General features: G+C 64.1%; 1 protein-coding gene across 4 annotated transcripts in view; it reads right to left on the minus strand.

Annotated features, from left to right (window-relative positions):
* Positions 1–527: 527 nt before the first annotated feature.
* AGRN (agrin) overlaps positions 528–26,796 on the minus strand; it is a 34,223-nt gene continuing 7,954 nt past the window's right edge. The window contains exons 1-35 of one of the 4 annotated variants that reach the window (XM_028108525.2): positions 20,147–20,996; positions 19,478–19,525; positions 14,992–15,207; positions 14,697–14,921; positions 14,384–14,608; positions 13,984–14,190; positions 12,737–12,955; positions 12,467–12,661; positions 12,178–12,378; positions 11,946–12,094; positions 11,745–11,850; positions 10,918–11,034; positions 10,672–10,836; positions 10,345–10,488; positions 10,116–10,240; positions 9,921–10,026; positions 9,493–9,822; positions 9,275–9,412; positions 8,741–8,868; positions 8,477–8,591; positions 8,273–8,392; positions 7,790–8,146; positions 7,318–7,510; positions 6,948–7,163; positions 6,279–6,508; positions 6,058–6,192; positions 5,753–5,849; positions 5,480–5,644; positions 5,261–5,372; positions 4,687–4,803; positions 4,298–4,490; positions 4,120–4,207; positions 2,765–2,989; positions 2,194–2,297; positions 528–1,826 (exon numbers count right to left, since the gene is read on the minus strand). In XM_028108525.2, coding sequence (XP_027964326.1) covers positions 1,669–1,826; positions 2,194–2,297; positions 2,765–2,989; positions 4,120–4,207; positions 4,298–4,490; positions 4,687–4,803; positions 5,261–5,372; positions 5,480–5,644; positions 5,753–5,849; positions 6,058–6,192; positions 6,279–6,508; positions 6,948–7,163; positions 7,318–7,510; positions 7,790–8,146; positions 8,273–8,392; positions 8,477–8,591; positions 8,741–8,868; positions 9,275–9,412; positions 9,493–9,822; positions 9,921–10,026; positions 10,116–10,240; positions 10,345–10,488; positions 10,672–10,836; positions 10,918–11,034; positions 11,745–11,850; positions 11,946–12,094; positions 12,178–12,378; positions 12,467–12,661; positions 12,737–12,955; positions 13,984–14,190; positions 14,384–14,608; positions 14,697–14,921; positions 14,992–15,207; positions 19,478–19,525; positions 20,147–20,294 — 5,817 coding nt within the window. In that variant the 5' untranslated portion in view covers positions 20,295–20,996 and the 3' untranslated portion in view covers positions 528–1,668. Of the gene's footprint in view, positions 1,827–2,193; positions 2,298–2,764; positions 2,990–4,119; positions 4,208–4,297; positions 4,491–4,686; positions 4,804–5,260; positions 5,373–5,479; positions 5,645–5,752; positions 5,850–6,057; positions 6,193–6,278; positions 6,509–6,947; positions 7,164–7,317; positions 7,511–7,789; positions 8,147–8,272; positions 8,393–8,476; positions 8,592–8,740; positions 8,869–9,274; positions 9,413–9,492; positions 9,841–9,920; positions 10,027–10,115; positions 10,241–10,344; positions 10,489–10,671; positions 10,837–10,917; positions 11,035–11,744; positions 11,851–11,945; positions 12,095–12,177; positions 12,379–12,466; positions 12,662–12,736; positions 12,956–13,983; positions 14,191–14,383; positions 14,609–14,696; positions 14,922–14,991; positions 15,208–19,477; positions 19,526–20,146; positions 20,997–26,796 lie in introns of those variants that run through there. The other 3 variants (XM_028108524.2, XM_028108523.2, XM_028108522.2) reach the window with 3 other exon arrangements.

Raw genomic sequence — 26,796 nt, forward strand, 5'->3', positions numbered from 1 at the left:
CACGGGGCCAACCCATCTCAGGGCTTCCTGCTTCGGGTCTCCCAGCAGAGTCAACAGTTGCCCTCCTACCTGGGCCAATGAAAAAGGCTGCCTGCCCCACTCACCCTGGCTGCACCCCCAGGCCCTCCTACCCCCCACCTACCCTGCCCTTAGTACAATCTTCCCACTCTCCTCACAGCCCCCCTTCCCACCCTGTGCTCACGTACTGATGTAGAAGACATGTGTGCAAGCACACACATGCACATGCACTCATAGGGGGTTGCTGCCTGCAAGACTGGTCACCTCCAAGGCCACCTGGTGTGCTGCCTCCATGCGCCTTACCCCCATGCATAACAGTGTGCACTCTGCAAAAAAGCAGCCCTACACCCCAGTGCAAGGCCCTTTTCTCCATCCAGGGCTTCCTAAGGGAGCTTGAAGCCTGTGCTGTATCACAAACTTGAACAAGAAGCCACAGGAAAGGAGCCAGCCAGGTGGGTGGTCCCTGGGCCAGGCAGGGCTCAGGGATGGTGTAGACAGATGCCAGCACCTCTTTTAAAGTGTTCAGACTTTATTTCATGGTGATTGACACAGACACAGACACAGACCGGAGTTAGTAACATGACATATGGGGTTCCCTTCAGCCTTTGGGCTCAATGGCCCATTCCCAGCTGTGGGAGGGTTAGGGCTGCCACCCCCACAGGAGGGCAGGGTGTGTGTGTGGGGGGGCAGGTGGGATGGGGCGTAATATTGCAGTTTTCTCTGCTGCCTCTACACCCACCCCTTGGCCTTGGTCTTGGGCAATGACACCCCTCACACCAGAACCAGAGAGAGAGTTTGCTGAATGGTGTGCTCAGCTGCCGGGACAGGAAGGATGATGGCCCTGTCACCCCAGGTATCAACTAAAATCAATGCATAAAGGTTGGTGGTCAGGCCCGGACACCCATCCTTGAGAGGGGGGATGCCAGCTACCCAAGCAAGGAGGCAGTGGGCATCAAGCACAGCACACAGCAGCCCTGCTCCCTCTCAGGACGGCTAATGAGAGCTGGGGTATCTGGGGGGGGCACAGCTATGTCCAGGGTGGCTGGGTAGACAGGCAGGGCTAGCGAAGGGCCAAGGTGTGCTGACCAGGTCTGGACCTGGCCTCTGTCCCCCAGCACTCTGGGACTGGTGGACATGGTTGAAGGGAGGGGTACAGTATAACCCCAGCAGTAACATTGCTGCGAAGTCACAGTATTGGCACGGGAGGCCTGGGAGGGGCCGGTCTGGACTCGAGGCTAGCCCTGGCCTACAGCACAGGCAGGGAGGAGCAGCAGCTCAAGTGGGAGCCCAGGAAGGCCCCTTAGGGCTTGCATGGAGCAAGGGCCCCCTCAAGCCCCAGCAGCGCCTTCCTGCACGGGTGGACACACGGGGAGACAGAGCACGAGGGGCCAAGACACAGTGGCCCAAGGCAGAGGGACACATCCTGAGGCTGCCGCTGGAGTCAAGCCCTCCATGCTGCCTGCGTCATCTCCCCCTGCAAGTCCCGTGACACAGAGTTTGTCTCTGCAGCTTGTCTGCTTGGACGGTAGGGAGGCTGGTCCAGCAGTCCCTCTGGCCAACACATAGGCAAGAAAACCATATCAAAAAAGCAATGAGTTTACAAAAATAGAAAATAATGACAGCAGGGTGGGTGGTGGGCTGTGGTGTGTCTCATGGGGTGGCGCAGGGCCGAAGCTCCGGCTTGGTGACAGCATCCTCCAGCAGGTGCAGCGGGCGCTGACCCACCACCACGTCCCGTAGGCAGCCCACAAAGCCTGTGCTGTAGGCCTTGGGCAGGGCCTGGCCCATGGGCAGCTTCTCCAGGCCACCTGCAGGAAGACAGAAGGCCACCCGGTTGTGACTCAGGGATGGGCAATCTGGGGCACTAGCCAGCAGAGAGACCCACAGGTACTTGAAAGACCAAGTGAGTTACCCGAGGCCTGTCAGTGCCCTATCGGGAGGGGGAGACCACCTGACCAGGAGACATGCTCCGGCCTCCTGGCCCCACAGTCACCCAGGGAAGAGCAGGGCCTAAGACAGGAGGGTCAGGGCCCTACCCTGGCCAGTTGGTCTGCTGTCCTGGACGGGGTGACTCAGGTGGCATTCCCAGTTTGCAGCCCCAGGGGATAGGGTCTGTCCCTCAGAGATTCTGAGACCCTTGGGTACTCCTCCCCTGGCCTTCCCCCAAACACTCACCCAGCCATAGGGCTCCGTCTGTGTCTAGCTGTGTGGCACCCAGCGGGGAAGAGCCAGTCACGGGGGCCTCGTTGCCCACCTGAAGGGAACCTTCCCTCTGTTCCCTGGGGGTGGGGTGGGGTGAAGCCATCATCAGGTGGCTCCAGAGGCACTCCTGCCACCCCCAGATCCTGAGCTCCACATCCCTCCCAGAAGTCCCATCCTGGGGCCCACCACCATCATGCCTGGGGGCCAGAATGAGGTGGCACTGATCCCCAGGAGAGCACCCAGTGGCTAGGGCAGGGGGAACTCATGTGGGTTAAACTTTGCTGCAGGGGATGACCAGGCTCAGACCCCATGGGCAGGTCTCCAAACAGTGTGCGGGCAGAGCAAGGCCTCCCTTTTCAGATCAGGAAGTCCCTGGCCGTAACTGCTTCTCCTTTGTCCTCTGGCCCCGCCCCCTCACTGGCAGTGGCCTGGAGTCGGGCACTTCGCCCTGGGCCCTAGCTACAAGTGACCGGGCGTGCCCTGGCTGGGCAAGTCCAGGCACCACCCGCCACTATTCTTGGCGTGCCCTGGGCTCCCCGCTGACCTATGTGCCCTGACCCGCAACCAGCGGTTGGTGTTGACTGGCACGGTGGAGTGCAGCACCACAGGCTGGGAGCCCAAGTCGTAGGTCAGCTGCAGGCGCCCATCCACAATGGCCAGTGCGACGTAGTCCGCCCGCTCCGTGGCCTTGCCGCTCCACAGCACCAGCCCCTGTGTGGACTCCGTGCGCAGACTCAGCTCAAAGTGGTTGCCCTGCAGGGCCTTCTCACTGCGGGGTAGAGAGCCAGTCAGGGCCTCCAGGAGGGCGGCCAGGGACGGCGTGCGGGAGGCGGGAGGGCAAGGGCCATGACGGCAGCTGTGATGAGACCCGGGGAGACTGGATGGACCGGTGGGTGGACACCCACATGGGACAGACAGGCCGAGAGATGGATGGCAGGAGGTGGGACCAGACAGGCGGACACACAGCAGACGAATGAGGCAGACAGACAGCGGGGGTTGGGTGCCACTGCTCACCTGGGAAGGGCCCCGGAATCCGGAGCATCAGGACTTAGAAGCCGGAAGAGAGGGGAAGCAGGTGAGCAGGGGACAGACAGGCTGTAGTGTAGGGTCAGAGGGGGGGGTACCCAGCAGCCCTTCCCCATGTCCCCTTTCCAGCAATGGAGAGTGAGAGAGCAAGCACCCGGAGAAGAGACACAGGACCCCGGGGCGGAGCCGGGGCAACGACCTGTGTGTACACACAGGGCTGGTGGGCATGACCCAGGCCAAGTGCAGAGATCAAGAGGCGAAGCTGAGGGCTCACCTGCCTGGGAGCGGCCCCTGGATGTCTGAACACACGTGTGCACGTGAGGTACACGCACACAGAGCATGTGCATCACACTCAGACACGCATGCACTCTAATGCACGCCTGCACGCACACACGCTATGCTGGTGCTTTGTGTCGAGGCAGGGGCTCCGGGGGGGATGGGGTGACGGCTCCCCGCTTCCAAGCTAGGGAACTAAGCCTTACACAGCACAGACACCCCCCAACCCCATTCTCCTCCACCGGGGTGGAGAGTTTCGCCCTCCGTGGGGGTGGGGGTGAGGCTCGGGATGTGCTGCTGTGGATGAGGCGCTGAGAATGGCGGAGAGTGAAGGTGGGGGTGGGGGCCGAGGTGCTACTTACGCTGGGATCTCATTGGTCAGTTCGCTTGGAAACAAAGAGACAGAGGTGGTGAGAAGGAAGGAGGGTGGAGGAAGGTGGGGGGCGGCCCGAGCTGGGTGGACACTGGGCCTTCCCCTCCCGGCCACAAAGCGGAAGGCGGGCGTGGAGGGTCCGGCGTCTCACCCTGCACAGCACGCAGATAGGGCCAGACAGGCGGAGGGGGCGGGGGGCGCCCAGCTCCCAGGTGGCATGTTACCTCTCCGTCACAGCATTGAGGTATTCGATGTAGGTTTGTCCGTCAAAGGCCAGGGCGTCCACGTCCCCTGCCGACTTCTCAATCAGCCCTGAGAGATAGTCGGGGTGAGGGCGGCCTCGGCTGGGGCTCCACCCCAGCCAGCCTCAGCCAGGTGCTGGGCACCGCTCACCGTCCTTACCCTTCTCGCAGTGAAGCCCCGAGAAGCCCCCGGGACACAGGCACTCGTAGGAGGCCTCCCGAGGGAGGCAGGAGGCCCCATTGAGGCACGGGTGGCCTGAGGCCTGGGTACAAGGGTGGTGGGCAAAAGACGAGACATCCACGGACCGAACCACGTGCTCCTGGGTCAGCAGCTGCTGGCCTTTCAAGGAGACCTGGGGGCATGAGAGGTAGAGAACCTTTGTCGGGCCTGCTGTCCTCCCTGCCACAGTAACCCCCACTCCAGGACAGAGGCCCCTCTGGGATGGGCCCTCCCTCGAGGCTCTACCACCCCTGACACTGCAGAGAGCCCCTGGCTGGGATGGGCCCCACCCCCACCCCCACCCCCACCCCCACCCCCACCCCAGGTACCTGCTGGATGACGCCGTCGAAGCCGGAGGACACTGCGGCTGCCCGGGCCAGCTTGCTGAAGTCAGGGGCCCCTCCCACATAGAGCGGCTCCTTCAGGTTGAGGACAGTGTGTGGCACCTGGGGGGAGAGGCCGGGTGAGGGGGCTGTGGAGCCTGCCCCCCAGTCGGAGACAAGGGCACTGGGCCCCAGATCAGCGGCCCCACGGGCCAGCAGGGACCCACCCCCTCGCCCACCAGCCTATATCTAGGAGGCAGAGTTAATCACACAGACGTGGCCGAGGTGGAGACTTAGTGGGGGCAGCAGCTACTCTAGAAGATGAACGAGTAGGATGAGAGCAGAGACCAGTACCTTGCGGGATTTCTGACGTCCGAAGAGCAGGGTGGGGGTTGCAGAGCAAGGGCCAGAGAGCAGTGGGGGCAGAGAGAAGACACACAGACAGAGGGCACAGGACAGGTGGGGGAGAACACTTCAGTGAGAGCCGGCCGTGGGGGGGCTGCCGCGCCCCCCCGGGGGAGACGGGGGAGGAAGGAGGCAGGGGAGCTGGTGCGAGGCCCTCGGCCCTGGGGACACTCACCGGGGACTCCCCCAGCACGCGCGGCCCGTCACTGACCCGCATGGCGCCCTTGCGGCCATTGCGCTCCAGGAAGACCCTGGTCCAGGTGTCCAGGGCCACGGGCTCCTTGCTCCTGGGGAGCAGGGGGTACCGTGAGCAGGCTCTGGGCCCACCCCAGAGCCTGAGTGACACAGCCGAGTGCCCCCAGCCCCACCCCCATGCCCACGGGTGAGGGTGCACCTGATGACCGCCACCCCCTTGCCCAGGTCATAGCGGAACTCCAGGAAGCGGTCTCGCAAGGCGAGGGACACGAAGTCCCCCTTGCCGTCTGTCTTCTGCCCATTGTAGAAGAGCAAGCCGCTGGGGCCACGCGCCAAGAACACCACCTCCAGTACCATCTTCTCCCTGGGGGTCCAGTGGGGTCAGGTGGGACCTCTCACCGGCCCCCCACCCCACAGGCTGGACAGGGGTTGGGGGGATGCTTCCGCTCACCCCCCCTTCCGCCCTACTGACCCCAGGTCCCGCTCAAAGGTATGCAAGCCTTTCAGCTCCAGGTAGGAGAAGCCGCTGAAGTCAGCCAGGAAGGGCTGAGAATAATCCCGCTCAGAGACTGTGGAGGGTAAGAAAGCAGTCACACGGAGGGGCCGGGCCCTGACCCCTGGGGTTCCCCGTAACTCCACTGACCTGCCAGCCCCAGGCCGAACTCAAGCCCTAACCTCAACCCCGACCCTAACCCCAACCAGAACCCACACCCTAACGCTTAACCCTGACTTCCTCATCCCCACCCTCCCCCTGTACTGGCAGCCCAATGCCCCCACCTGTCTGGCAGATGGTGCCCCCCCGTCCCTGGGGGCATTCGCACTTGGCCTCTCCCTCAGGCAACACGCGGCAGGGGGCTGCCCCATGGCAGGGGTTGGGCTCACAGGGGTTCTTGTCATCACTACACGTTGGACCTGGAAGGAGACACGATGGGGTCCCATGCCCACAGACACACAGGCATGCCCCCAACCCCCACACCCAGCCCAGGCTCCACCCTCACCAAAGCGGCCGGGTGGGCACTGACAGTGGAACATGCCAGCCTCCAGGGCCTGGCATGGGGCCCCGCCGAGGCAGGGGTTGGGCAGGCAGGGGTGGTCCCCGCACTCGCCCACACCAGAGCTTCGGGTTACAGCCCCCTGCCAGCTGCTGAGCTCCAACCGCTGATTATTGACGTCCAGCAGGCGGATGCAGCCCCTGAGGCCAACACGGATGGAGGTCCTTTCGAGCACCCTGCCACCAGGAGGAGGGTCAGACACCGGAGGCCAAGAAACCACAGGCCCCCTCTCACAGCCAGCTCTAACACTGCACGCCCCCAACCAGCCAGGATCAGGGCTGCTCCCCGCTTTTGGTGCTCCCAGGATGTCCAGCCCCACAAACAGGACAGAACCAAGAAGTGGGTTGAGGGTCAAGGCTCAGGACTGAAGGTCAGGGCCAGCCCAGCCCCTCCTTGGGGGTAACACGGCAGCCTGGGGCTGAGAGATGCCACCCAGGAGACAGAATCAGGATTGGGATCAAATCAGGGTCAATGCCATCATCCACACTCATCCTTGCACCCACTCTGCTATTCACAAGTCGCTGGGGCCTCCTGGATGCCGCCCACAAGAGTCAGGGGTCAGGACCAAGGTCAGGGGCCCAGGGTCTGGGGTGCCCCACCCTCCTTGGTGCTCACACAGCAGCCTGGTCCGCCGGGACGCCGCCCACAAAGAGGTCTGTGTCCAGGTTGAGACCATCAGTCCCACTGGGGCTGTGGCCCAGAACAGGGGTCTCCCCATCCACTGAGAGCGAACCCCGGCGCCAGTGCCTAGACAGCTCCAAGCGGTACCAGCGGCCGGGCTCTACAGGCACTGAGCTGGTCAGTACTGCAGGCCCTGAGCCGGTGTCAAACCTGGGGGATGGGAGCAGGCACTCAGGACAGCCGGAGGGGCCCAGGACCACCGCCCAACCTCAGCCTCCGCCCTCACTTCTCACCCGCCTTGGCTCCGTTCCTGACCGCCCCCACCCCTACAGCCCCCTCCGCCTGGCCTGCCCTGGCCACTCACCGGAGCTGCACACGGCCCCCCAGCAGAGTCAGTGCCAGGAAGTCCTTGCCCCGGGCGTTGCCGTTATAGAGCAGGAGTCCCTGGGGCTCTAGCGCCCGAAACTCCAGTGCCAGGCGCAGTGTATGGTAGGCACGGAGGGTGGGGAAGGCCAGGAAGGAGTGGCCCCCGAAGGCTGGCACAGAGGGATGCAGTGCTACAGGGAGACAGGGAGGGAACCGCTGGAGGGGCGCAGAGGAGCCCGGCCCCGCTCGGGGTTCTCCTCTACCCTGAAAGCCCCAGCCCTGAATCCCCAAGCGGGCCCTGGCCCCAGCTCTGGGGCAGGGAATCCAACCTGCCCCTCACCCCAACCTGGGCCCCCTCTGCCTGGTCCCCAGCTCTCCACCGTGGCTTGGCCTGGCCTGGCCCCAACCCTAGCCCACCGCGCCCCCCCCCATCTGCTTCCCCGCCTCTCTCTGGCATGGATGACCTTTACCCTTCTCGCAGACAGCACCCCTCCTGCCCACTGGGCAGCTGCAGGTGAAGCCTCCAGCTGAGTCCTGGTCCTGGCAGGTTCCCCCGTGGAGGCAGGGCTGGGAGTCACAGGGCTTTGGTGGCTGCTGGGGGCCTGAGGGCAAGGGCCGGCGTCCAGGCACGCGACGGGGGGCAGTGGTGGGGGGCTGGCGTGTGGTGGGCAGGGCCGTGGTCCTGCCAACAGGCCGGCTTGTGTGACTGGGGTAGAGGGCCCGCTGGGTCACAGCAGAAGGCACGTGGGCCACAGTGGTGGCTCTGGCCGTGGCTACGGCAGGTGTGGCTCCTGTGGTGGCTCCCATGAAGAATGCGGGAAACCAGTCTGAGGGCAGAGGGACAGTCAGGACCCACAGAAAGCAGAGCACAGGGAGGGCCAGCCGGGGCAGGGGTGCTGTGGGTAGCAGGGGAGGGGACAGGCAAGCAGCACTTGGCCAGACTGTGCACTCACCAAAGTCCATAAAGCGTATGTGCTCCTGCAGGGGCCGCCGTACCCCCAGGGACCGGCGCCGGGACGCCTGTATCTGCCGGAGCAGGGCCTGGCCCACATCAGACGCCCTAAAGGTTGTGGCTGAGAAGGAAGGGACATGGAGCATGGGGGAGCCCCGCACAGACGCCTACTGCCTCCTGGGAGGGCCCGGGATAGGGGACTCACCAGGGTCGAAGTGCACGTCCACAATGGCTCGGACTGAGCTGCCAGGCCCCAAGTCCCGCAGGCGGACACTTCGGAAGTCCTTCTTAACATCCGAGTTCCGGAAGAGGTCATCCAGCTGTGGGTGGGCAGTGGGTGAGGGCTCTGGGGAGCTGCCCAGGCCAGGCTGTCAGGCCCTCCCTCTCCAGCGCCTCTCTGGGTCTGTCCTGGGAGGGAAGCTAGTGGCTGAGCGGGGCCGCACCCCTGCCCTGTGGGCCCTGCACGTACTGCGCTCTCGATGCTCCTAGCGGTCTCCCCAAAAAGCTCTGACTTGGGGTCGGCCATCTCCGGTGTGTAGAACAGCTCTTGCCCCTCGACCCCCTCGAGCTCCAGTACACCCTGGAATGCCTTGGTGGCTGTGGGGGAGGGGGCAGTGAGGCCCTGCCTGGCACCTGCCACAGGCACAGGCCCCAGCAGCAAGCCACACGGGGTGCAGGGCAGGTTAGTCAGATGGTCATGAGGTTAGTGGGGTCTCGGGGCAGGGCTGGTATCAGTTACCAAACATCTTGGAGCAGAGCTCCAGGCCGGCTTGCAACAGGAAAGACAAGTTAGCCGCAGGGTCCTGGGCACCCACACGTGTGCACGCCCATGCTGAATGCCCAAGACCACGCAGACCACGCACGTGTGCGTGCCAAATCAGAAAACCGTAAGCCCTGAGCGCCCACCTGCCAGGCAGGCCTCCTGCCTAGGAGGGGAGACAGCGTTCCTGGCGTGTCCAGGCCACGGTTCACGTGCCACCCCAGCCACCGGCTACGCACTCACCAGGACAGTTGGAACCCTGTGTGTCCAGCGAGGGCGTCTTGCCGTCCGAGCAGCAGCCCAAAGGCGCATTGTAGCAAGAAGCCCTCTCCACGGGTGGCCCAGGGGTCGCAGCACTGCCACCTCCGGGGGGCTCGAGTCCTGGGGAGGTGCAGTCTAAGCCTGGCCCCAGAGGTAACCTTCCTGGGCCCCGTCCCCCACATCCCTGAGCCCACGCTCACCCCCTGAGCCAGTCCCACTGGCCTCCAGGTCACCGCTCAGTCCCTCATCACCGCTCCCGTCGGCACTGCCAGATTCGCCAAAGGCCGACGTGGCGAGGCTGGCCGCGGTAGCGGCCGTGGGGGGCATGGTCAGCACGGGCCCCGGGGTTGTCCTGGGGATGCCGGCAGTGGTCCACGGCCCCGGTGAGGGTTGAGGCGTGGGCTGGCTGGGAGGGGTACTGCTGGGAGCCCGGGGCAGGGCGCTGGGGGAGGGTGGCAGCGCCTTGCTCATGCTGAGCCCTGATGTGGCCACGGGTCCAGATGTTGGGGGGGCACCAGGACCAGCAGCCTCTGCGGGAGGAACAGAGTCTGAGCAGAGGGCCAGGTCAGGCAGTCAGCCCAGAGTCAGGCCCTCTCCGTCAGCTCTCCGGCGGTGGGTGGGGCCTCACCCCGGCACGGGCCAAGGCTCTGGATGGAGATGTCCAAGCCCTGGCGGCAGGCAATGGTCCTCAGCTGGCACTCGTTGCCGTAGGTCACTCCATCCGACCCACAGACCTGGGCACAGGGCAAGGTTGCTGGGGGGGGGGCCCCTCCCCGGGGGGCCCCTCCCCACCCCACTACCCTCCACATGCCCCAGCCCTCACCTTGGTAGCATTGGCCTCCGGACAGGTGGATGTTGGGCACACGCAGTGTGCGGAGCCAGCCTCCTCCACGCAGGATGCCCCAAACTCACAGCGCATCTCAGCACACGTCTCAGGCACCAAGGAATCTGGGGCACACACGGAAGACCCTGCTGGCTCCGGAGGCCTCACTCCTATGACGGCCCCACCCCTGGCATGGGGAGCCAAGGTCAGCGCCAGGCTTGGCTCTCACCTGTTTCACAGCCTCCGGGGCCCAGGGCGTGGCCTTCTGGACACTGCCCGCACTTGGGCCCGGCCACCCCGGGCTTACATGAGCACAGCCCAGTCATCTGCTCACAGTCGTCCCGCACCGCGCCCCGGGGGTCACAGCTGCAGGCTGGGAGGCAGGGGGAAGAACCTGAGCTCTGCGCCTGGCTTCCCCACGGGCTCCAGGGCCCGGCCCAGTTCCTGCCTGGTGTGGGTCAGGCCAGGGTCTGAGCAGGTGAGACAAGGAGCACAGTGACAAGATGGACAGGTGAGAGTGCTCGGCTGGGGACTGACCATGGCCCCTGTCACTCACGGGTGCAGCCGCTCCGGCCATCAGTGACAATGCCACGGAAGTTCCAGAAGCCAGGCTCACAGCGGTCACACTTGAGGCCCCCGACACCTGGGCGGCAGGAGCACTGACCCGTGGCTGGGTCACAGGTTCCACTGTAGGAGCCGTGTGGGTTGCAATGGCAGGAGCCTGCAAGGCCAGGGCAGGATAGGGTCACTGCAGCCACACGGCCCCACCGGGCTGGGGCTGGGGCTGGGCCTGAGTACTCACTGGGGCAGCCGGCCAGGCCCACACCCCGGGCCGCAGTGATGTTGTCCTGGCAGCAGCCGTAGGGGGTCTGGGTGCAGTGCGGGGGGGCTGCAGGTGGCAGCGGGGCCAAGGTGGGGCCTGCAGGGAGGGGCGACACGCAGTGCCACATGTCCACCTTGGGCCTGGCCACTGCACCACAACCTCCCCTGGCTGTCGGGACCTGGTACCTGGAGCTTGGGTCACAGGTGAGGACCCCACACCACTTACAAAAACACATCTGTTCACGTAGTACTGAAAACATGCAGAACACCCAAAGATCGTGAACACGCTGCCACGTACATACACGAACAACCAGAACCCAGTGTGCTTGGTTAGTATGTTTTTACAAGCTGGCACACACACATACAAAACACACGTAGACACATTTACCCACGTTCCTCCCAAACCGCACACGTCAAACACACCCACAGATACACGTGTGCGTGCACGCATAAGTCCACATACCCACACGAGCACCCGTGCACACATGGAAGTAGAGTAAATGTGGCGTATCTACTGGACCACCACCCGGGTCCCCCCAGAAGAAAGACCGTCCAGAGGGTAGGCCTCGCTAGTGCACGAAGCCCGGTCCGGGGCACCACAGGCTGGTGCGTCGCGCACCCCTGCTGCTTGGAGGCACTCGTACCCACAGGCTGCAACCGCATGGACATGCACCGCACTCCTTGAACCCCACGTGCTCCATGCCCCCCACGGCACACACGGACCCCCGTGAAGAAGAGACGTGCACACATAGGCTGCACACCTGTGCACACAGGCACACAACGGCAGCCATGCACAGGCCCACTCACCACGGCAGGCTCCCTGAGCTGTGACATACAGTTCTCGCCGCGACTCACACCTGGCCTTCTTCAGCTCACACTCGGTGCCATAGGTGACCCCATCCGAGCCACACACCTGGAGGGGCGGTGTCAGTGTGGGTGGCCACAGCCACTTCCTTGCCGCCGGCCCAGAGCCGGGGGGAGGCGGGGGGGGGAGGGCGGGGGGCTCACCGGGCTCCGCAGGACGCCATGGCAGCTGAAGTCACAGACGCATGGCCCATCCTCCGAGTCCTCGTCCCAGACACCGTCGCGCTGCCGGCACAGCTCCTGCTCACACTCACCGTCCTCTCCAGAGCCGGAACCCCCAGAGCCGCACTCAGCTGAGGGGAGGGGGCTGGGTCACTTGCAGGGTCCTGTGCGAGGCTGGCGCGCAGCAGCCCAGGCCGGCCGGCCCCAAGCCTACCCTGCTCACAGGGCCCCGCCCGGGCTTCCTGGATGTGTGTCTGCCGCCGGCAGGCTGCCTCCCGGAGGTGACATGCACTGTCGTAGGTGACACCGTCGCTGCCGCACACGGGGCCGGGTGGGGGCTGCTCACACCGGGGACACACACAACGCCCAGCCGAGCACACTGCCCCGAAGGCGCACACCGCGTCTCCGCAGGCCTCTGGAGGGCGGAGCGAGGCAGGGGTCAGGGCAGCCCCAGCCGAGGGAGGCGCAGGACCCCACCTGCCCCGCCCCACAGCCCCACTCACGGCAGTGCCCGGCTGAGACCACGTGCAGGCTGATCTGCTGTGTGCAGGCGTGGACATGCAGCTCACACTCGCTGGCATACGTGTGCCCGTCAGAACCACACACGGGCTGAGCCGAGGCCACGCACTCGGAGGGGCACACGCAGCGCCCACTCTCGGCCTCACACAGAGCTCCAAAGCGGCACTGCCCGCAGCGGTCTGCGGAAGAGGCTCCATCAACACGGCAATCAGGACTCGCCACCCCCTAGCAAGACTCACTTGCCCACCACTGACCACAGGGTCCTCTGCGGGCCACCCGGATCTCCCGTCCAAGGGCGCAGGCCGTGGCCTCCAGCTCGCACGCGCTGCCGTACGTGACACCGTCACTACCACACACAGGATCATAGATGCCCGAACACGCCTGCCGGCACACACACTCCGCTTCCCCGTTCTTCACAGCACATGACGCCCCAAACGGGCACTGCACCCCGAGGCATGGGGACAGGGGCTGGTCTGGGGAGAACAGGGGCACTCAGTGGGCTCTTCCTGCTCCCCCAGGCTCACGCACAAAGCCCCCAGCTCCACGCAGCAGACCCTCTCCCAGGGTGGGGGCAGCGGAGGGAAAGTGGACGGGGAGAAGAGCCGAATGCTCAGGACACAGCAGAGAAAGGGACAGACACACGACGCATGCAGACAGGGACACAGACCCAAACAGCCTCAGCCCCCTGCCTGAGTGCGGGGAGGGGCTGCCCCCACGACACAGGAACTTCCTGGCTGCCCACAGTGGGCTGAGGGAGGGCCAGGCTTCTGCAGCCATCCAGGCCACTGACCACTGGCCACCAGCAGCCCTGGGACACCCGTACGTGTAGGGGGGGCTCTCTCCCCATGGGGGGGAGGAGTCGTGGCCCGTGGTCACACCCAGGGCCACCAAGGGGAGGAGGTGTCTGTCCACTTGCTCTGAGGACTGCAAGGCCAGGCAGCAGCGAGCCACCCCCGCCCCCCGCTGTGCCGGAGGCAGACCTCGGGCCGTGGGCTCCTGGCGGCAGGCGCGGTACCTCATCCTGCCAGCAGGTCAGGCTGGAAGACACAAGAGGCGGAGCAGAGAGGGAAGGAAGGACAGAGGAGAGAATACAGACGCACAGAGAGCGTGGAAGGACAGACCGACTGACGGACACAGAGTGGGGGGCTGGCAGAGCCACTGCACGCCCCATCCCCGTACTGAGCCTGACTGAGACTTTGCCTCTGTGGGGGCCCTGGCGTCCCCAGAGTGGGGGGCCTGGGGGCCTGGAGGGTGACGGGGCAAGATGGCCTCACGCGGGCACCGGGGAGCCTGCACAAGGACCCCCGTCTCTGCCAGGCCCCCCCGGTGCTGCAGGCACCCCCCTAACAGAACCCACTGCCCCAGAGCCTGCGGATGCACAGCAGCCCTGCGGCACCCCCGGGAGCAGTATGAGTCGGGATGGAGATGGTAAGTGATGACAGGCAGCAGGGGCGATGCAGGGCTGGCCCACGGCCAGCACAGGCCCCCCTCCGGTGCTCACCACACGGGCCCTGGTGCTTGGCGGGGATGGCATGCTGCTGCTGACACTCAGCCTGGCGGCGCCAGCAGTCACTGTCATACGTGTGCCCGTCAAGCGCGCACACGGGTCGGTAAGCCCCGTCACAGACGACGCGGTCACAGGAGCAGCGGGCACGGCCTCGGCGGGACAGGCACACGGCACCGAACCTGCACACGTCTGCACACTGGTCTGGGAGGGCGAAGCAAGGAAATCAGACAGCCCGGGGAGCCCCGCCAGCCCCCACCTCGGGGCGTGCAGGGCATCCACGAGCACACGAGGTGGCCGAGTGGGCGCCGGGGAGGAGCGCAGAACAGTGTGGGCACAGGCAGGCCTGGAGCTCACACCGCGTGGCCGGGCTGGGCCTCCCCCAGGAGCCACCCACCTTGAGGCTGGCACCGGCCAGAGCGCACTTTCTGGAGGAGAAGGCCACGGGCAGCGCCCGTGCGGCCCATTATGCAGTCATTGTCATAGGTGACCCCGTCATCCCCACACACGGGTGCGTGCCGAGGGGGACAGCTCTCAGGCCGCAGGAGCATCTCGGGGCGCCGCGTGCGTGGGTTCACGCGGCAAACACGGCTCAGGTCACCACGGGCACCCTGGCAGGGGTCTGGAAGCCGGAGGGCAGAGGTCAGGCCGCGGGGCCAGGCGGGCACGCACACGCAGAGGCCGTGCTATGGGCAGGGGGCAGGGCTTACCACAAGGGCCATCGAACTTCTTGAAGACGTTCTCCTGGCGGGCGCATGCGTGGCGCAGAAGCTGGCACTCGCTGGGGTAGTCCGCCCCGTCGCTGCCACACACGGGGCCCTCGGGGGGCCCCTGGCAGGCGGCCGGGCACAGGCACGTGGCTGTGTGCCCGTCTGCTGAGCGCACACAGGTGCTGCCGAAGCTGCACGTCACGTTGGAGCAGGGGTCCCGGGACCCTGGGGGGGCAGACTGGGGTCACAAAGCCGTCCCCCCGCCCTCCGGGTGCCCGCCTGTACCCGCACTCACCGCAGGGCCCACGGCTGAGTAGGCGGATGCGGCGCTGCCGGCTACACTGCGCCCGTCGCAGCTCACACTCGCTGCTGTAGGTGGAGGCGTCGGAACCGCACACGGGGGCCACCAGGGCGGGGCAGGCGCTCTTCCTGCACACGCAGGAGGCTCGGCCAGAGCCCTCTGCGCTGGGCTGGCACACGGCGCCGAAGCCACACAGCATTCCTCGGCATGCTGGGGGTGCGCCAGGAGAAGGGAAGGTCAGGGCCTAGCCCGCTCGCCCCCCGGGCCGCGGGTCCCTGTGTCCACACAGCTGCCGAGACCTCGAGAGGCACTCACCGTGTTCGTCCACTAACCCCAGGGACACCTCCACCCGCGCCGCGCACGTCCACACATTCTGTGCTGGGCACTCACAGGAACATGTGTGTGTCCGCAGAGGCCGCGTCCACACGCACCTGCACATGCCGACAGGGCCTGGCCCCTTCCCCTCTCAAACCCCACCGGCCCCAGCACTTTTCCTCATGGCAGAAGCTTCTCAGCTGTGGAGGGGGTCATCTCCCAGATGTTGCACCAGCACCAGGGAGTCATGAGCCACCTCAGTGGGAGCCCCCCACACAGAGCAAGAAACCAACCCTCAGGCCAACTCTATCGCAGGGAATCTGCCCCACCTTGCTTAGGGGCCCACCCTCTCCTCAAATCAGAATCCAAGTCCCTCATCCGACCCCCGACCTACCCCCCAGAGCCCTGGCCCTGGCCCCTTCCTGGGAGCTGCTCCAGGGCCCATCACCAGCCCCACCCCCGCCAGATGGGTGGGAGGTCTGTGGATCCAGGTCACATGCTCCACCTCTGGCTCTGGGCCGCCCCCATGTTCCTCTTTTCTTCCCACATCTCTTCTACGTGGGCCCTGACTCTTGGGCTTTTCTCTGCCTGGCCCCCTCGCCTCCTGCACCTCCCCCAGGTCCCTCAGCGGTGGCTTTCCTGATGTGGCCTTCTTGAACGTTCCTGGTCCTCCAGCCCTCCCAGGTCTCCCCAGGTGAAAGCTGATGGGGCATCTCTCTCTGAGGCCCCTCAGGCTCTCACACGCCTCCACCTCCCCACCTCTCCTCCGGGGCCCCCACCTCAGTAAATGCCCTCACCTCCCCACACCTCCTCCGCAGTCCTGCTGCCCCACCTCACACTCAAGAGCGACCTCCTCTGGGCGGCTGAGCACAGGGGCTCCACAGACCCGTCGTTTTCCTCTTCAAACATTTTAGTTTCTAACTCTGCAGTTAAAAACTGCCGTGTGCCCAGCACATCCCAAGGAAGTGGCTGCTCCTGACCCCCACTGGTGAGGGACCACAGTCCTGCGGACTGGAGAAACGCGGAAGGCTCTCAGACATTTAAACCCAGAGCTGTCAGGGATAGCCCCTCCTGAAGAGAGGCAGGCTGACCCCTTAGGACCCCCACCAGGACTGCCCACCCACAGGTGCGTGGGCCCATTACAGGCTGCAGCTGTCTACATCCAATACATGTTTAATTGGGTCTAATTATCATTCATAAGTTATGGTGGAGAGGGCGGGGTGGCTCCCCCCATTGCCTCCCAGCAGGCTCAGGAAGTGGGGTGGGAGGGAGAAAGCACCTCCATTCGGGCGAGGGCAGGGCCACAGCAACGGCCCACCTCAGGCTCCTTCAGGTCTGACTGGCCATCCCCACCCCCACCCCACACAGGTTGAGTGAACAGGGGCCTAAGGCAAGGGTGGGGCCAGTTTGGACACCCCGGCCTGAAGTCCCTGCCACCAAGGCTCCTGCCTTCCTCCTCCCGAGCTCCCCTGCGTCCCTGCTCCTGCAGATCCCAGAGCCAGGCTACCGTCAGCTCTGCGTTCACCTGCCCGGTGACCGTGGGCAAGTTATCGCCCCGTCCTGCTGCAGTACCTCTTTCTGTGAGCGAGGACGGTGGGACCTGCTTCCCAGGGTTACTGTGGGGCTAAATGGGCCAATATCCGCAGAGGCTTGCAGGGTGCCCAGCATGCAGCTCTGGGTGGAGTGTCAGCTGCTCCCGTAAATGACACAGGAACAAGAACTGTCATTACGTTGGCCTCTCTCTGTCCTGGCTCAAACCAAACTCAAAGCCTGTCCACCGTGAGGCCTCTTCGTTCTCTGTCTCCCTCCATCTCCCTCTACTCTCCCCTTAGCACTTTCTTCTCATCTTCCTTGCCCAAGGCTCCTGGGACCCCCAGGCCAAATTCACAGGCACTTGCTGATATCCAGCTGACTCCTCAATTTGGCTTCAACTAGAGCTGCTGACCAAGGTCCCTCCCAGAGTCCTGACCCCATGGCCAAATACTTGGTCTTTCATTACACCTCAGGCTCCTGGGCTCGTGGCAGAGTGTCTGTGCCCTCGGATTCAGGCCACTCTCCTTCTGCTCACCTCTGTCTAGCCAGACCCCTCGGACAAAGACATCTACTCCTGGATGACTAGCATGTTCCTTGCCCACCAAGACCTGCACTCTGCCTCCACAGCCCAGGGTTCTGCTTTGTCCCCCCCAAGACAGTAACTAGGGAAGGACGGTGATGATGACGATGGACAGCTAACCTGTGATAAGCGAGCCTGGAGCACTGGGTCAGGTGTATGGAAGGTGGACTGCAAGGGGAGGGGCTGGGGGCAGGAGACCAGGAGCATCTTGGGGACAGGTTCCTTGGGACTAGCTGTTGGACTGAAGGTGGCTGAGGGCAGAGGAGAGGTCAGGGTGCCTCTGGAGGCCATCAAGCTGAGGCCCCCATGTTGACTCCCAAGTCAGACAGGTGGGTCCAGGTCCAAGCCCTTCCACCTCCTACCACTTTGCGGAGCCTGCACCCCTGTCAGAGTGGCAGTTCCCAAGGGGCAGTCTCCTGGCTCTAAAGTGGGGGAAGATCTTGTGGCTCCCAGGGCAGCTACAGCATTTGGTGACGCGACGTAGGCAAAGCAGAAGCTTGGAGTACATGGTGTTCATCCCCTGTCCAGGCTGAAATGGGTTCCTTGCCCAGAGCCACGCTCAGGCTGTGAGGTCAGGGGAGGGCTGCTCCCGTGCACAGTCTTGTTGCCCGCTTCACAACCGCCTGTCTACATGTGTGCTCTCCGCTCCCCCAGGACTAGAGAATCACCGAGGCTCAAGACGAGTTTCTTGACTGGACATAAAACATGCACAAGTACGCAGGCACGCACAGGCATGCAAGCACATGCCCGGCATGTGCCAGGCACCACTAGTCCCACACCTGTATCAGCCCTTAAGCATTATGTACACTGCCCCTCATAAATGCAGGGAGAGCACCCATATGCCCACAAGCCACGCGCTCTGCCACACTTGCCCAGCTCTGACTCCTATGGGAGGCCTTCTCCGGCCACTCAGCTCCCTGCACAGTCTTGCTCCCCGCGTGCCCAGGGGCCCCCTCACAATGTGCCATGCTGGAGGCAGCGGTGGTTTTTATAGCCACCAGCTGGCGTGGGTATATTTAACTCCCCTCCTGGTCTCAGCTGAGCTGGGGGATGGAATGGATGCCCCAAGCCCTGCCGGTGGCCACAAACACACAGTGTGTATGCCTACGAGGGATGACGACAGCCATGGATCTGTCCCCCAGCGTGCAGTAGGATCAGAATGTGGGTGTGGGGGCCCACACGTGCAGCTGCAGGGAAGACTGGTATGTATGTAAAGCAAAGGAGATGCTCCAGGCTTTTAGGCTTCAGGAGAGGAGGCTGAGGACAGTCTTTAAATCCAGACAGCCTCAGGCCTCTTGCCCACAGCCTGTGGGAGACTCAGTCTGGTCTCCAGCCCCCAGCCCACTATAGGCCCGATCCCATATGTGGATAGCCTTCCATAAGTGACTTCTATGAACTTGGGCAGGTACCCACCCAGCAGGGGGCCTAGGTACTGAGCACAAAGTTGGAAGCTCTCACTGTCCTGGCCCAAGGAGAGAACCCCAAGCTGCCCTTTCCTGTGGCACTAACAGCTTCATCCCCTCCCCCATCACATTAGCTTAATTATAGTGGCCCACAGACCAGAAGGTCCCTCAGGGAAGCCAGGCCCCAGCCCACAAAGTGGGTCACGAAGGCCAACCCCAGGCTGTTCGGTCCAGAGACAGGCTCTCCAATCCCTCCTCAGTCATTGGTCCTTCATGACCCCCCACCCCTCGCACATATTGTCTGACGATCTTACAACTTGCAGGCCCCAGGACTTAGTCCCAATTTTTCGGCCAAGAAGGCCAAGGCCCAGAGAAGTTGGAGCCATGCTTGTGTGCAATGGCCCATGGCCAACACAGGGTCAGGCCCAGGCCCAAGGACCCCACCTGCCCTCTGCTTGTCCACCACTGTGGACATCCCAGGAAGGACCCAGGCTCTGTCATTCAGCCTCCTCTCTGTTCCAGATACCCCTAATATGCCTGGTGTGCACACCCCAAGAATGGCTCCTGACCCCCAAGAGTGCCACTGCCCCTCCAGGCACAGTCTCCCAAGTACAGCCTGTCACCACCTGAGGCCCCCCACTCAACTCACCATCCGGAGGCGTGGGGGGTGCTGGTGTGAAGTGGGTCCCAGGTTTGTCTGGAAAAAAAAACACAACAAATATCTGAGTTAGTCCTCTCTGAGCAGGCCTTTCCATAGTCTGTCCCTTTGCCCAGTCTGGAGGGGCTACCTCTGCCCTCCCACACCTGCCCTCTCTACCAGTGCCCAAGCCCATCCCTTCCTTGGCCCCACTTGGAGCCCTGAGGACTGGCCAAAGCCTGTGGGTAGCCAAAGCAGAGCCCTTGCTTTTCTCTGCCCTTCCAGCTGTATGGTCATGGCCTGACACCTGTCAGGCGGGGCCCTAACAGCAAGGGTGTGGGCAGCCACCTATTCCCTAGATGAGCCCCGCCCCAGGCCCTGCCAAAGCCCCCACTTCCAGTGTAGTCAGCTGCTCCCTTCCTCCCCAGCTCCCAGAGAAAGTTGTCTCTGCAGCTCAGGATGAGGGTCAGCCCCATAGGAGCCCAAGGATAAGCTTTGAGGGGCGGAGGGATCCAGAGAATGGCCCACCCTGTCCCCAGATGCAGGTGGCCCATCCGAGCCACACCTCAGCTGGTAGCTTCTATGTGACCCTGCCTGTCCCCCAGTCCGTGGTGGCTGAGGCAGGGGAACTCAGACAGCAGGAGGGTCACATGAGCCTGGCTGAGGCCCGCAACCACGTACAGTTGTTGAGGAAAAGCAGCACGGCGAATCCCAGCGTGGAAGTGGCCAGCAGGATCAGGCAGACGTTGCAGGGGATCATAAAATATCGCACCAGCAGGGAGACCCCGCGCTGCTGCCGGGGGTCCCTCTCCAGAGGTAGCGGAGGCATGGCCCTGGGTTCCTCAGTCCCCACTCTCAGGGTGTGGGGATTCCTCAAGGGGTGCCCTTGGGCCTCTTCGGGGCAACTCCTCCCATTCTGGGACCCCTGGGGCAGCTGACAGCAGCTATGTTCTCAAAGTTCAGTGCCAGTCACTGCCCGGAGAGCACCAGGACCCCACCGCAGCCCCCGAGGCTCATAACGGGAGGTGTGCAGAATTCTCAGAAGGAAGAGGAGGAGAGACTACGGGCCAGCCAGCGGCCACCCCTCGTGTCCACAACCCGGTAGTCGTAGGTGCCAGTAGCTCTCCGCGGGGCTCCGGAGCCCCCGTTCCCGGCCGCCCGGCTACCCTGGAGGGGCCGGTCCGAGGGGCACTCGCGGCGAGGAGAGGCGCGGCGGGGTGCCGGGCGCGGAGGGTCTCCAGTCCCCAGCAGAGGCGGGAGCGGCAGCGAGCAGGAGGAGCGCGCGCGCGCGTCGGAAGGGAGAGAAGAAAGAGCCGGCCCTCGGAGGGCCGCGCCTCGGCTCCCGCCTCTGGGCGAGCAGCGCCAGCTCGTGTCGCCCTCGCCAGGGCTGAGGCGGTGAGTGAGGGGCGAGGGGCGCCGCGGAAGGAGGGCGGGGAGCAGAGACAAAGGAAGACGCCTCCGGGGACCCCGGTGTCCGCGGGGAGTCGGGGCTCGCGGCGCAGAGGACCGGGCGGAAGAAGACGGTGGCACAAAAGGGAACGCAGGGGCAAACGGGGGCAGCAGCAGGGGTGGGGGCGCTGGGGTGGCGGGCGGGGGGTGAGGTGGGAGCCGGGGCTGGGAAAGGAACAGGGGTCGTGGGGCGGGTGGGCGCGGGGGGAGGGAGGGGAGTGGAGGCAGGTGCTGGGGCGGGGTGGGGGGCTAGGAACGGGGCGGGCGGAGGGAGAAGGGGTGGGGCGGGGTCAGGGGCTGGGCGGGTCCCCTACCGCGCCCACCCGGCGGAGCTGGGCCGGACAGAGTGTGTCCGCGGCCGAGGACGCGGCGGAGGGCCGGAGGGTCATCCTGATTCCCCGCAGCGGGGCTCGGGCCCGTCTGCAGGACTCCATTCTAGGCTGCGGTGTGCGTGTGCTTGTGTGTGCGTGTCACCGTGTGTGCCTCTGCTGGCCCCGCCCTGGCAGTGTGCTTGTCGGGGGAAGGGTCCCCCAGGTACACACACAGGTGGTGAGCGGGCTGGGTCCAACACGGAGGGCGGAGGCGGAGAGACAGGCCCACCCCCACCTAGGAATTGATGGCAACACCTCAAACCACCCGCGTACTTCCCACCTCCCCTTGGGACGGTGAGAAGAACATGCAAATGAGTTCCTTGTAAAGAAGCGTTATGTAAATAGTCGCGGTACCCCCGGCACGGTCCCGCGAGCCTGGAGCGCCCCCAAGAGGCCACCAGGGAGCGTCGGGGCCGTGACGTCACAGCCGGGCCGGCCGGAGCCAGGCCTCTCCACATCCGCCCGCTGAGGACGCCCCTTCCCTATAGCTCCTGCCAGCTTCGGGGTAGGGCGGGGGTCGCGCACCGTCCGCATCATCCACACCGGTCACGTCGCGGTCCCCTCGGTGGCCATCTCTATGACTAACACCTTCACTTCCCTGCACCCCCATCCCTCCACCGCCCACAGACCTTTGGGAGGAACCCCTGAGCGCCTACCGCCACACCCACCACGTCTGGCAGCTTCCAGCCTGGACCTGGTCACAGGCCTTCGAGGCCCTGCAGGGACCTCTGCCTGTCCCTCTTGGAGTCGGCCAGCCCCTTCTGGAGAGACAGGGAGGGAAGCCTGGCGTCCAAGGCACAGGGGATCCCTCTTCTCCTTGGGATCAGGGCCCACGCAGCCCCGTCCCAGGACTGCTGACCCACTCCCGCCCCCGCTGAAAAGAGGTTAATTGCCCCGCTGCCGCCACCCCCAGACACGCTCAGTCATACCCGACACACAATCCCACACTCAGCAGACACACGGCCGTCCGCTCGGACTCCGCGCACTCAGGCCTCCGGACGACTATCTGCGCGCGCGTGGTCAGCAGGTCCCCCTCTCAGCCAAACTGCTATTACCGCCAGAGCCACCCTGGTCGCTCGGAGGTCCCCTCCCAGTCCACCTGGGGAAAGAAGCACTGACCACACCCCCTTCCTGCAGTCCCTCCCTCAGGTCTGTGCGGCGGCTCTGCGCTGGCACAAGCCCCTCCTGGTGCCGACCCTCCACTCATCCACAGTGACGGCACCTCAGGGCACCGACAGACACCTCAGCTCCACTCCCACCAAGCCTCCGGCTGGACTCTCCCTGAGGTCCCTCCACCGTATGCTGTATTCAGCTATGTCACAAACATGGCCCTAGAGCTCCCCCTCCTCTGGTCAGGTAGGTGCCTCCACACTCCCCCCACACCCTTCTGCCCGCCCCCCCCACTTCCTCTGCCAGCCAGCCAGGGTCCAGTTCTAGGAGGCCCATCTCCTTTGACTCCTTTCCATTCTGTGGCCAGGCACAGTAGGGCCACATCCCACTCAGGGCCAGCCCTGTCAGCGTCCCATCACCCACAGCGGAGGTCTTCAAACCTCTTAGAGCCCGGAACCTGAGGTTCTAATGAAACCCAATGAAACTTTGCAGGAAAAACCCATAAACGACGTGGTTCCCTCACCTCACACTGCGATGGACCCAGAGCAGCAGTCCACCCAACCACCGGGACACCCTGGCCCCTGATCAGCCTCACCTTCTCAGGGGTGCCTCCCATCCTCTACCTCACCTCACTGGACCTTGCCCACACCATACAGATAGTGCCAGCAGCTCCCCAGAGCGCCACCCTGGACTGGGAGCACCCAGGGCAGGGTCTGACATTTTATCTTCTTGGGGCAGGGCTTGGCTCAGAGCCCAGAGACCGAGTGGTGAACCCAGGCGGTTCACACATTTTCCCATTTACTTGTCCCTGCCGTCGCCCAGGATCCACATCCCTTGGCTCAGAGAGGGCCCCATGGACAGTCCCAGGGGTCAAACCCCAGGCAATGCTCACATGCCCACACACATGGGCCCTGTCTGCCACTGCCACAGCGTCACGGGTAGGCTCCGCAGGAGGAGCGGGATAAAGGAACCACCAGGTCCAGGCTGGAAGCGGCCAGACGTGGTGGGTGTGGGAGGGGTATGCTCAGGGACCAGTGGGAGTCTGATCCCTGGGTGGGGTGGGGTGGGGGCTGGCAAAGGATCGTCTCTGTGGGCAAACGGGCTTGCCTTCAGATGCTCCTACGGAAGGGAAGACTGGCCCACCGGCTGACACGGGGGTGGGGCTTAGGGCCTGGCTTGGAGGAGGGGAACCCACAGGCAGCCTGTCCTTCCTGGCCCCAGTCAGCGTCTGAGCCCCCGACAGGGGCTCCAGGCCTTCAGAGAGACAAAGGGCCATTGAGGCCCCAGGCCCAGCAGGGGGAGGGGAACACAGGCTACCAGAGCTATTTTGGGATCTTCAGACTCAAAATCATTCGGCCCTGACCAGCCCATGCAGGCCGCATGCCCTAGGAAGGAACAGAGGATATTCTGAGCCAGAAATTAGCCCCTCTGCTCTCAGGGCTCACACTCAGCAACATGTGACTACACAGACGCACACACGCACATTCGGCGTTCCAGGTGTTCCGACGCAGACACCCAAGTTTGCACTGGCACTGGGTGTTACACAGTCCTTCCTCACTCACTGGCATGAATGCACACTGGGCACCACACACACTCTCACCTTCAGGCCTCATCACACACGCGCACTCACCTCACACACCTTGTCCCTCACCCACACAGCACACGTTGGGTTTGCCCCCACGTACACCCATGTGCACACATGAAGGCTCTGGTTGGGTACCTCCAAGTACTTCTTTGGGCCTGAGAAGGAAGGTGGAGAAGATGGGGTATCCAGCCCACCAGCAACCTGATGGCCTCTTTCTGGAGCAGATGACCCCTTCCTCACTCTGGAGGGACCTGGGCCCAGCTACCCAAGAAAGGATGGGGTGGAGGTGGGGTGGCACCACCTTCCCCTCGGCATGGTCACAGTGCACGTGCCCACACACACCTCTAGTGCTGGGGCCTCCCCTGGCCAGAGCCACCTCCACTCTGTCTGTCCCCCCAGTCTCTGGGGATCTTGAGGCGCACACCATGAGGATAGAAAACGCAGCTGCCCTGGCGTGGGTCAGTCAAGCGTAGGCTACCTAGCTGGCCCAGAGTCACAGGCTGCCCTGGTGGGGGAGGGGAAGAGGACCAGACAGAGCAGCCCCCACCCCCCGTCCCCAGGCTCCTGGTGTCTGTTCTCTAGCTGCAGCCATTCCCTCTCTCTGGGCCTCAGCAGACAATGGGCATTTCACAGCGGGATGTTGCTGCTGGCCCAGGGCCAGCCACCGGAAAGGAGGCCACATCAGGCCCAAGCCTCCAGTTCTCACCTCAGGTGAGGCCAGGAGGTAGCCACGTTTGACTGTAGGCTGTGTGCCTGGCCAGCAGGCAAGGCCCATACTTCTGCCTGTTAGTCCACGCTGCAGGGTGGTGGGATTTAATGACCGTTGTGAGGAGCGGCTCAGCAAGGCTGGATGCTTGGATGCCAGGGCCCTGACCACCGGCCTGCACACCTGTCCCTCACTCCTTACCTATCTCACTGGTGCCCAGGGGTCCCTCCAGCCCTGTCTCACTACCCTGTCTGAGCTCCTCCATTGGGCAGGCTAAGTGGGTCCTCAGTCAGATACACTGTCTGCCCACAGGGAGGTTACACAGAGACCTGGGTGATGAGGAGACAGGGGGGCGCAGATCAGTAGAAAGAGCTTCCAGACAGACACAACTACAAAGTCCCAGGGGACCGCAGGAGGCCAGGTGATGCCAGCGTGGTGAGGCCTGAAGGTGACAGGGGTTAGGAGTAAGAGATGAGGAGCCAGGGGATGCAGATCCTCAGGCCTGGGGAGCCCTGGGGGAGGGAGCCCAGTTTAGGGCCTGGACACCTGCCAGGACGCCGGCTGTAGCCACCAGGGGGAGCCATCTGAACAGAGGAGGAGGAGAGTGGGTGCCTGGAGGCAGAAGCCAGGGTGGAGTGGGGCTGATCCATACCCTCTGTCCCTCTTCTCCAGGACAGCCCCAACTCCACCTCATTCTCCATCCGGCCCTGCCCATCTCCAGGAGGAAGAGAGAGCTGGGAGAGCCAGGGAGGCACCGAGGTGCGGGCAGTGCCTGGAGAATCAGGACACGCTGTGTTACTGCTGAGGGCCTGGCTGTGTGGAGCTGGGCCCCTTGGGGAGGCAATGAGGGATGCACACGCTGGCACCGAGGTCTGAATGGGGTGCTCGATGCAGGTGATGATGACTGGGTGAGTGTCGGCAGACAGACGCTCGCTGGGACTTGGAGGGGCGGAGGTTCGGAAAACAAAGGGGCAGAGAGACAGAAACCCAGAGAGGAGATAGCTGCCGACAGAAAACGGGGGGGGGGGGGCAGCCCCGTAGTCTGTAGGGGGAGCTTCTCCCCAGGGGAAGAGCAACAGGACTAGCACAGAGGGTGCTGTCACCAGGTGGGAAGGCAGAGGGTCCCAGGGTGAGGGTCAGCCTGCTCTCTCAGCCAGCGGATGATGGCAACTTTTTCTGGTTTTCCAGCTCATTGTCTGCACCATGGGGAGAGCATCTTTCTCCCACCGCTCAGCCAAGCTCAGGGGGCACCTGCTGTTCCCTGTACCCATCAGACCTTGTGTGGTCTTTTCTGCCCAGAACACCCCTCCCCCTTTGCCTTCACCCCTCAACACATGGTTCACACCTGGCTTCCTTGAGAAGCCCATCCAGGACCCCGGCAGGCCTCTGGGCAGGTGACCCTGCTTCTGGTGAGGATCTGGCGCTGGGCTGTGAATGGATGTGTGGCTGAGGAAGGAGCCACTGGATGAAGCAATGAATGGAACTAGCCTCACCGCCTCCCGCTCCGGGAAGAGAAGTTGGGCACACAAGCTCTCTTCTCCGGCAGGCTGGGGCAGGCCACAGTCTGGGCCAGATGTTTGTGCTTTTATTTCTCCCAGATGTGCACGGGAGCCTCCTATCTACAAAGAGAGGGGCAGGTGCCTCCAGCAGCCACACCAGGCTGCCTGCTTCTCCCAGGGCAGGAGTGGGGTGACTGAGAGGAAGCTACTAAGGAGAGGAGCAGGGAAGGCTCAGACCCACCTCTCCAGAGCTGCCCAGCATGACTCCCTAACTGCCCTGCCACTCCCAGAGCCCTCTGTCAGACTCAGGGTCCCACAGGCACATGCTGGGATCGTGAACCTGAGTGGCCCCTAGGGACTCTGTCCTGTCACCACAGCCCTTTCATCTCAGTGCTGAGAGACCACTGTGGTCACTCCCAGAGGCAGAGCCTGCAGGAGGAGGTGCTCAGCCCTCTGCCAGGCCCAGGGTGGGCAACAGGCAGGAAATGGGATAACCCATAGCGAGCAGAGGCCAGGACCCCGTTGTCAGAGCCCCTGCAGGGCTCCTGTCCCAGGCCAAGCCCAGGGAAACAAGGGTAGCAGAAAGCACAGGCCACCGGCTGGGGCTCTGA

This window comes from Eumetopias jubatus, unplaced genomic scaffold, assembly GCF_037043125.1.
Source record: "Eumetopias jubatus isolate StellerSeaLion01/CBP00866 unplaced genomic scaffold, mEumJub1_p1.0 scaffold_4, whole genome shotgun sequence".
NCBI lineage: Eukaryota > Metazoa > Chordata > Mammalia > Carnivora > Otariidae > Eumetopias > Eumetopias jubatus.